This window comes from Buceros rhinoceros, unplaced genomic scaffold (genome assembly GCF_000710305.1).
Source record: "Buceros rhinoceros silvestris isolate BGI_N320 unplaced genomic scaffold, ASM71030v1 scaffold29112, whole genome shotgun sequence".
In the NCBI taxonomy this organism is placed as follows: domain Eukaryota; kingdom Metazoa; phylum Chordata; class Aves; order Bucerotiformes; family Bucerotidae; genus Buceros; species Buceros rhinoceros.
In genome coordinates this window covers 4,548-14,547 of record NW_010397654.1, presented here as the reverse complement: position 1 = coordinate 14,547, position 10,000 = coordinate 4,548, and the positions used below count along the sequence as shown (strand labels likewise).

Genomic DNA, 10,000 nt, shown 5'->3' with positions numbered 1-10,000 from the left:
CAAGGCTGAACCTGCTGTTGATGATGAACTTGTATGGACAAGTGCTGTAGGCGTAGTACTACTGAGGTGTAAGCCCTTGTACACTCCTGCAAATGAAACACAAACAGCAAGCTCATTTTCCAGAAAACACTCAACTCTACACAGACATATGTCTAGTGTAGGAATCAAGATGTGACAAATTCTGTCCAACAGCTGCATACCTGAGGCTTGAAGAATGCCATTCACCCCAATTCCAAGCACCACATCGTCCTTCATTTTGAATCCCATCAGTTGTTCTGATGTAACCAAAGCTGAAGCAGCAAATTGAGCACTAACAGAATCCAGTGTTTTGGAAACAAAACCCTAAAAAGAACAACGGCAGCAAATATATGTGATTGAGGCTTCCAGAAGTCAGTACTCTCCCCATTTTAAAACTACATACAAACTAGTATGTTAAAACAAAAAAAACAGTACATGTAAATTCAGAACTGTGGCCCAGTCACTCTCAGACCAAACTGTCAGCATTTTGTACAACTAGTTAAAATCTGAACTGTGATTCTTCTTTTTTCCATGCACTTTTAGCTTCATTATAACAACAGAGAAGGAAAAGCCCCACGACTATTTAAAATTAAAAAATAAACTTATTTCCAACGTTCTACGGAACACTACTGTTTCACAGGTCAACCTGTTTTTGTGATATTCCAAACCCAATACAGAGACTCACAGGTTCAGATGCTAACAACTTCTGAACCTTTTTATGTGTCTGTCACCACTGTAGTCACTACGCACTTAGGAATGTCAGACATTCCACAGCTGTATGGAGGACATATTTAGGAGTTAGCTTAGTTATTAACTAACAATCCTGCTCTAAAAATCCCCCACTATCAAGAGGATAACAATATGGCTGAAGATCTCTGCAATTCATCTTTTTAAGGCTTTGAAAATTCCATTAATTGACTGACCCATCTTTTTTTGTTAAGAGGGAGCAGAGGCAATGCCTGCCACACTCACCTGCAGTGTCCCTTCTAAACACTTTACAGAATGGCTATGATGTAGATTCAGGCGAAAGCCACTTTCCTGTTGGTTAGTTTCAAGGTTCTATGGCAACAGTTGACAATTAGAGATGAACCCTGGTGGGAAACAATGAGGGATAAATCATAGCACAGACAAATCCCTCACCTGTGATGTGTTGGCAGAGGAATTACTATTTGCTTGCTGTTGATGAATTTGTGCAAGCTGCTGTTTCTGCATTAGTGCCAGTTGCTGTTGATGTTGCTGGTATTGTTCGGCTGTAAATGCTGAACAAAATATAAAACGAGAAAATACTGTATCAAAATATGTAGGTGTTGTGTCTATAAACACATCTATTTCATAATCCTAAAAAAAAAATAACCCCAAAAAACCTACACCACAGCAAGTTACTAAGAGCCTTAACGCACCTTTATGGCAAAAAGGCTATCACCCTCCTAGAAACTTTTTCTCAAATTAAGCTTTTCCCTGGTAAGCAGTTTTTTAGTATATAGGCTTTAATAGCTGTGCTATATTTAGCTCAAGATACTAAAAAGGGAGGGGGAGGAGGGAACCAAAACACAAAGAAAACCACCAAAAACTAGTAACTGATTAAAAAGAAACTGCAGGTAGAAATGGCATCACTGTTTGCACTTTCTGAAAGTACAGCATCTGCATTATTAGTAAAGGCAGTTTAGATGCAGAACTTGAACTGCATGCTTTCAGCTCTCACAAATAGCATTTTGAAGGTTGTTAAGTACCTACAATTCAGAGTTATGTTTAAGTTCAGTTGAAAACATTAAATTGGGCATGCTTTCAACTGTGCAGGCTATCACAGTGCAGTATTTTTGTTGCTTTTAATCACACACGTACAAGCAACTACATCAATATGGAATTTGACAAAACTACATCCTTCTCTCTCCAGTCTTGGAAAGGTTAAGGTGTGGGGTTTTTCTAAATTTTACTTTACAATTCCAAAATAAAAGGAAGTCTCAGTTTTCAATTTAAAACTGAATCAAGGCTGGAATGCAAATCTCCTTGCAAATTCAGTCTAGAGCACACCTTTCAGAATTTTCCCTTGAATTTTATCTTCATACTGTATTGGTGCTCCAAGTTAAACGCTGTGAATAGTATTCATACTCCTAGAATACAGTGGGAATCGCACTTCTGGGGAAGTTCACTACTTTTGGCAACAAATCACCAGCACACTTGAATCTTGTTCACAAACTGAAATTTAAAAAATTTTATTTTTGTTAACCTACTCCTTTGAGCTTGCTTGTCTGAAGAAAATCTGTTTCTATCAAAGCTATAATCATCTGCTTCTGAATACAACAGGATTCTGAGGAGCAATTGTACCTTGTGTGTAACAAGTCAATACAAATGTCTAACCAAACTAAGAATTAGCATTTAGAAACAAACCAAGCAAACACTGAGCATGCATTTTTCCCAGTGTACTTGTGATTTTTTTTTTTTGTCAGTAAAATATTGTTCCAAATCCTTCTATTACATACTGGAAATAGCAAAGTTTGAGTAATAATTTAGTGCTGAGCACTTGAAATTGTGTTTTTATTCAACTGTTACATTCAAGTTACTTTTTTTTTTAATAAGTAACATTCTTCAGCAAGTGGTAAGTGACAAGTTACTTCCCAACACTCTTACAGTTAAATAACACTTCAACTGTCTTCATTTCTTCAGTGTTTTAAAGTTACCCCTTGGGGAATAGCTTAGTAGTAATGCCATTCCTAAATGCCCTTACTAAAAACAAGCAAACAAACCAACCAACCAACAATGCCCCGCTAAGTCCCCCAGAACCAAATATTCAGAAGTTGGCTACTGAAATTTTAATTCTACTTGCTATAACCCCAAACCCCTTCAGGTATTTTTTAAACTGACATCAAACACAGAAGTTAGAGCAAAAAAGCTTTAGCACACAAAGATTAGCATATAAAAAGCTGAGGAGCACTGACAAGGGAGAAAAACGCATGCACTGTTCTGGTGCTGCTGACATTTATACTCATCAGTTAGCAGTGATTAATTAAATGTTTTGTAAAAAACCTAAAATTTAGATTTGTATGGTTTATCCATCATAGCACCAACGACACTGAAGGCTCCATGTATTAGTGAGGTATTTTATTCTACAGTATGACACTGTAAATATATTGCTTAGGAATAGGTTGTCACTTATGTAAATAAAGACCAACTCGCAGACTAACAGAGAACATCAGCAAAAAATTTAAGTTCTACTACCATCTTTGACTGAATTAAGATTAGAATTCCAACTGTCGTAACCATCTCACTTTTGTCCATTTGAGTAACTCAAATTTATTAATAGTTTCAGTTTCCATTCCTCCAGTGTATTTTAGATTTTAGCTATGAAATAGATTTGTAGTAAGCCTATGTAGTTACCTATGTTGGTTTAACCAACTCCAAAACAGTGTTTTCTTTTGGAAAACCAGTAAAGTTTGAGACAAACTGTTTAGGATACCCATTATTTAGGGCAGTCTGTAAATGCTCTGCCTAGAAGCAACATTTAGAGATACCGTATTTTTCAACTTGAGCATCAGGATATATCTTCGTAAGTAGTCTGTGACCCTTACAGCTCTAAGTTTCGCACCACTATGAAAACAGCTATACAAAGTAAACCAATGATAGTAGAACCCCACTATGACTACCACCCTCTCCTACATTCAAACTGCTTATCTTCTGCTCAAATATCCAAACACACAAAATACTTCCTTGAAAATGCAATGGAAATGGCTATTAACCTGTCATATCTGAAAATACACTCAAGAATGATTTATTTCAGGTTTCTCAATTTAGGTTAAAACATTCAGTGACATTTTTGCTGCTTTCCTTATTAAAAGTAAAAGTGTACTAGACATTTCAAAGTACTATTTACAAAGCTACCAGAGATTTACTGTTAAAATTCATTAGATTTATTAGAGACTCTGAATTAATCAGTTGCATCCAGTTTAGAAACACAACACTATCCAAAAAGGACTGCTGCAAGCTACAGCCTCTTACAATACTCTGACTGATACTCCTTTTCCACTCCACAGCATGCCCAGATATGCTCAGGTACCAGAACAGGTTATAGATCATAATTACATAAGCTTGCTCTTCCCTTTCCATGCTGAAGAAGCACTACACTGAAGGTTTTACTGGAAACATCATTACTACTGAGAACTATCCAAACCAAAATTAATCACTATTTCTTTGGAAGACCTGCAAACTAGGATCGCATACTTTATTCCTCAACTGTTAAAGCCACCATGAACACTCTCATTAGGTTCCTTCCCCTCCTGCTCTCAGAGTACAGTCTATATTACGCTTCAATTGCAAAAGTAAGCCTGATTCTAAGATATAAGTTGCTTCTGAAAACTATCATTCCCATGCACACACAAAATGTTTTTATGTACTTTACATGAAAATACTTCCACTTATTTAACCTTAAATATTCATCTTCTGTGATGCACAGCTGTGACAGAAATTGGCAAAGGCTTTCTGGGGAAATCGCATGTGCTCAGCACAATGAAATGACAGGTGTACTGACTGACTGCGCCTCGACATCTGCAGGCACAGTCCTAAACTTCTCAAAGAGCTAGTCTAAGCTCAACTGCCTTTTTTTTTGAAAATAAGCAATTCAAGAAGAATGCATGGAAGACTATAAAAATGTAGCCTCTATTAATGGGTTAATTATATGGCTTTCAAGGAATGTTTTCTTCTTGCCTGCAAAGGTAGCATCAATGCAATTGCACAGGTACCAAACTTAGCATCTTGTTAATACTGCTCTTCTGTCCAAGAACTTTCTTACAGAAATTTTATTACCTCTTACTTTGATTCTAAATAAGAAAAAGGGCACAGCTGAAAACCTTTCATCTGTGTCAAAAAATAGTAAAAGTAGCAAAAATGAATAAGTGTGTTATACATTGGTATTTGCCTGGCAAAAAACAGCAGGCAAAATCAAGTCCAGACATTTTCTGTTCACTTAAACCAAAAAATACATTTCTAGTAACTGTGAAGAGTATCGCTACAAAGTTACATATTCCAAAGATTTCAAGGCTTTAAAAAAAATTAGTAAAGCGACAGACAACTGAACATCAGGTTCAAGTTAAAAGGAACAAAACGTAACATTTGATGGTTAAAGACAAGATACAAGGTTTTAAAACAGATTCCTGCTTCATCAGTCCTAGACAGGAGTGCAGTGTTTATAGACTCAAGTTCTCAGAGAGCATGCCAGAGCTACCGTAGTCATGGTTCCATTATAGAGTAATGACTATTTGATACCACAGAATTTACTGAATTAGCCTGTGACAAAACGTCCAGTTTCATTCACTACACAGAATGAAGCGGGAGGCAGAGTTAGGAATATCTCAATCACCACTACTGATACTCTGTAAATAAAAACATTATTGTTTTCAGAATATCTCAGCTGTCTCACATCAAGATGGTTGTCAGAAGATGGGCAGCTCAAGTTTTACTGAGACACTAAGCTACATGAACGCCTCTTGCTTGTTTACAGCATACTGTTTTGAATTGGAACTGAGTACACTTCTGAATTGTTTCTGGTAGAATTCTGAAACCAGTTATAACATTTCAGTCAAGACAACCTTCAGGATTTTAAGTCAGTATATCACGTTATATTGTTATCCTCTTCACTTAACAGCCTGGGAAAGTGCACGCACCCATTCTGCACTGCCTAAGTGCTGTACTGCAAAAAGGAATGGAAACATTGTACATTACTGAGACTGACTGAAGGGTAAAGGTCTCCTTAGCAAAAGCTCAAAGCTTGTGCAATAACTCCACTACACTATGAATATGCTTGCCTACAACATTTACATGACTAAGCAAGATGTCTGTAATCCTTGGGGTAATTATGTATCCATTGTTTGATCAAATTAAGCCTCTGAATAGTATCTTTCGACTGGATGACTCATTCAATTGCCAATACTCAATAGCTGGTGTTACAAAGTAACAATGATGTTGCCAATGGACTTCTCAAAGATCCATTCTCAGCAGTTTTATACAGCAATATGAAACTGTTTTTACAGTGCTAACTTGTTCTACTACAGCATTTAACGTGCACTAGCTTTACAATGCTGTAGCTTACATTTAGCTTCTCTGCAAATACAAGTCCTTCCAGTGAGGAGGGGAGCTAGCTGTAGAATCCATATGAAAAGACTGGTCTTTGTACGTTGAACAGCCACAGTCCACCTCCTTGTTTTACTGTGCGGTGATTCACTAGTTGCTACCCTGAAGTAGGAAAATACAGACTTGCAAAAAATTTGACCACAAGAACCAGTTTCCTAAAAACCAGGAAGCATATCCTGGAAAGCAGAAAGTGCACATGTAAACTCCTAGTCTCTCTACAAGCATTCCTTTTGATTTCCTGAATGGAAAATGCTCTCCAGGTTTGCCAGAGAAACTGAGCAAGCTTTATGGAGTAAACAATGACCTACCCCGGTAAGCATATTTTTTTCTTTTAATAAAGTTTAAAAAAGTACTAAGAGACTCAAACAGTTTAATTAAACCTTTCAGCAAATGCTTCAGTCCTGTTAAGCATCTAAAGAATTAGATATTTAGAGTAACTAAAAAAGCAGTTGCTTCCCAACAGCAAGTTAAGCATCTGTTCTCACAAGCAGCAATGTTATTTCAGTGCAAAAACTGTAGCACTAAGATTATACTGGGTTCAAAGAACCTCTCTAGACATACTCCTGGTTCTTCCAGCTGAGGTGATGGCCATTAGAAAGGCAGTTTCAACCAGGTAACAGAAGAAAGATACATAATTAAAGCTTCCAGTTGAGAAATCCCATAAACTACAAAACTGCTTAAGTGTGTGTAAAGATGACACGTTACAATGTTTTCTCAAGGGAAATACATGAGTGCACCACATCTCTGCTGTGTAAGAGAACAATTAATGGTTTCTAATGCCGAAGTGCATGCAAAGCAAATACCATTCACAATACTACGTAATCCAGAACACATTTTTAATCTTTATCTTACGAGAGATGCTATCTGGTTTACACTGCCTGGTTAAAGATTTTCTACTGTATAGCAAGTTCTCACCAGTGAATTCGGAAGATTGGAGAGACTTAGAGCCATCAGTGTGATTTAGTATTTGATGCACCGGGCCCAAAGAAATTTCACTTTCTGAAAAGAAGTTCAACATTGATTTTACTTAAACATGGCATTATTAGACATTGAGAACATGAATCATTATGCCCTTGATTATTACTACAACAGCCTTGTATTTCAGCCCAGCAGAACTTAAGTGTGAAATTCCTAACATCAGAACTCCAGACTTAAATTATAAACTAGATGTAAGTTCTACCTATGCACTCCCTACTTCGCAGTGAAAGAAAAACAGAAAATTAATTAATGAGGATTTTTACTAGCCATTGAATAAAAGCTAGAAATGCTTGCTATGTATTTATATTTGTCTGCCCATCATTCTTAATGAGAGTTTCCACCAAAACATCACAGGCCAGTTGAAATACACAGAGTTTACTCCACAGTTGTAAATGTGACCATCCTTGCATGGGATGCAGACAAGTGTAACAGTTTACAAAAGCCCAAAGATTCAGCATTCCGGAGAAAAGCATTACTCCAACTGTGTTGAAGCTGAATGAGAAAACCTAATACAAGTATAGTCTCAACATCTCCAGAAGCGCTCAGATGTTTTAATAAGTGCTGGAACTTCCCCCCAGTCACATTTCCTCAGACTAAAGAGGCTTTTCCTTTAAGATTTCCTCTTGCAACTAAGCACAGGGTGAGCAATAAACATCTGTTACTCCCAAGGCCACTGCTTCTTCAACTCTCAACACCTCAGCCACAAATGGGCCAAGACTGATTATGATCCAACGATAACTGAAAATGACTATTACAAATGTCAGTATTTTTCATGACCAAGTTTATCCTGCAATGTGAAAATAAGCATTTGGAAAAGACAAAACAGTAAATCAGACAGAAATGTTGAGGCTATTACAGATACAAAGATTAAATAAAAAGATCTGAACACAGATAGTGGTATCATGAAAGCAATGAACAGGCAAGACATATCCTTCTGCTCTGGTGTGAGGAACTGCTACAAGGACTGAGGACCTTTCTCCTTCTTCTTTTCAAGAAAGGGATGCTTGAAGATTTGTGTTCTCATTAAGGGTACCTGACACACAGGAATAGTATAGATCCATCAACCAGCATTACAAATTTGGAGATGAAAATGCTTAACACACACTTGGGAAACGGAATCATAGCTCACCATCCTGCTAGACCCCCAAGCGTGCAAACTTGCTTTTAAAAAGCAGATTAGGAGACAAAAAAAAAAAATTACCCAAGTTTACTGGAAAAAATGTTATTTCTATAAAATTCACGCAGAAAGAAAACGCTGAATAGCAAAACACAACTTGCAGCACATCACCTAAATTTCTAAGTTACAAGAAAGTGCAAGGTAAACTACTCTGAATTCTTTAACTATATTCTTGATGCCTACAGTTTTTCATATACAGTAAGGTCTACAATCCCAAACATCGTAACTCAGAATCTTCAGTAGGGCTTCTGCTAGAATACTTGGGCTTCTTCTCAAAGAAAGGATTATAAATGTAGTGAGCAGACTGTAGTTAACCGCCAGCCTCTTCAGTCTTGACAGCTTGCAGACTTTCTTTTGCAAGTGACCCAGCTTCCGGATAAAGGCAGAAGAGAAGTGAATGCAAGACAGTTGCCTGGTCTTAATTGAGGAGCCTGGGAACCAGTGCTCAAACCTTTCACTAGTCAACTACTGGTATCTGGTGTTCTGCCTCCTAAACACAATGCTGGAACAGAATTACACATGCTGTGCAGTTTTAAATGTCTCAAACTTCTGATTACTAGATGCAAGCATCCAAAAATAAGAATGTAATGTATTTAACAGCAGCCCCTCTATAATGTGATACAGTTCGAAGACTACCATTTGCCTGGCAGAACTAGATCAAATGAGGAAGACTAAGTTCCTGGTATGCAAATACTTCAGATGAACATTTGTGCTACTGACTTAAGACAGAAGCTCTCTAAAAATTGATTCAGAAACTTGAGATTGTCAGCAATACAGGCTCCTTTTCTAAAGTAATGTTGCTTTTTCTTAAAAGCAAACAGCTTCCCTACTGAGCAAGTTACTTCTCCACAAGAATTGTGCTTTTACACTCCTGCCTACTTTTTAGAGGTGTTCTAAGATATGCATGAATGTCCTTGAATCAGCTCTTTCTGTAAGAGGGCAAAGGATGCTTTTTTTTGTAATTCTTCAGTAAGATGAAAAGGAACCACCCTCTTCAAAAGCAATGCTACTGTTCTTGGCCACTTGATCCTGCTACAAAAATCTATCCCTCAGCAAACAGCAAGCCCAGTATAAGCCCTGTTTTCAACTAACTTGTAATGACTTTTTTTTTTTAAGACATCCCTTCTCAGTGCACACACGAAATTTCAATGCAACAACTTTATCTACCACAGGCCTTTTATACTGAGTAGTCTGAAAGCCAGGGCCAAAACAACTTCTGCATCTTCAAGGTCAAAGCAACTCTAAAACGTTTATAAAATGCCTGGCTCTTTGGGGAAGCCTCTCTCTGATCTTCAGGATGAAAAACAATGCTTCCAGTAGCCAGAAGATGGTATATCATAGAACAGCACACGTCCTCTGATTACAAGGAGACCTGAGACACCACCTCAACTTCATGCCTGCCTGTGGTGGCCATGTTTTCATTGGGATAGAGTTCACTTTCTCCATAGCAGCTAGCATGGGGCTACGTTCTGGGTATGTGCTGAAAACAGTGCTGATAGCACAGGGATGTTCTAGCTACTGCTGAGCAGCGCTTACAGAGTTGAGACTGTTTTGCTTCTCCCCTCACTCCACCAGTCAGTGGGCAGGGGATGCACAAGAAGTTGTGAGGGGACACAGCTGGGACAGCTGACCCCAACTGACCAAAGGGGTATCCCACACCATATGACATCATGCTCAGCATACAAAGCTAGGGCAAGAAGTAGTAAG

General features: G+C 37.8%; 1 protein-coding gene across 1 annotated transcript in view; it reads right to left on the bottom strand.

Moving 5' to 3' along the window:
* The window catches only part of LOC104502376 (enhancer of polycomb homolog 1-like), a gene marked incomplete at its 5' end in the record, with an annotated part of 16,142 nt that overhangs the window by 2,582 nt on the left and 3,560 nt on the right, over positions 1–10,000 (bottom strand). The window contains 4 exons of the mRNA XM_010146341.1: positions 1–86; positions 201–342; positions 991–1,077; positions 1,159–1,277. The exon at positions 1–86 is cut by the window's left edge and continues 281 nt beyond it. Coding sequence (XP_010144643.1) covers positions 1–86; positions 201–342; positions 991–1,077; positions 1,159–1,277 — 434 coding nt within the window. The remainder of the gene's footprint in view (positions 87–200; positions 343–990; positions 1,078–1,158; positions 1,278–10,000) is intronic.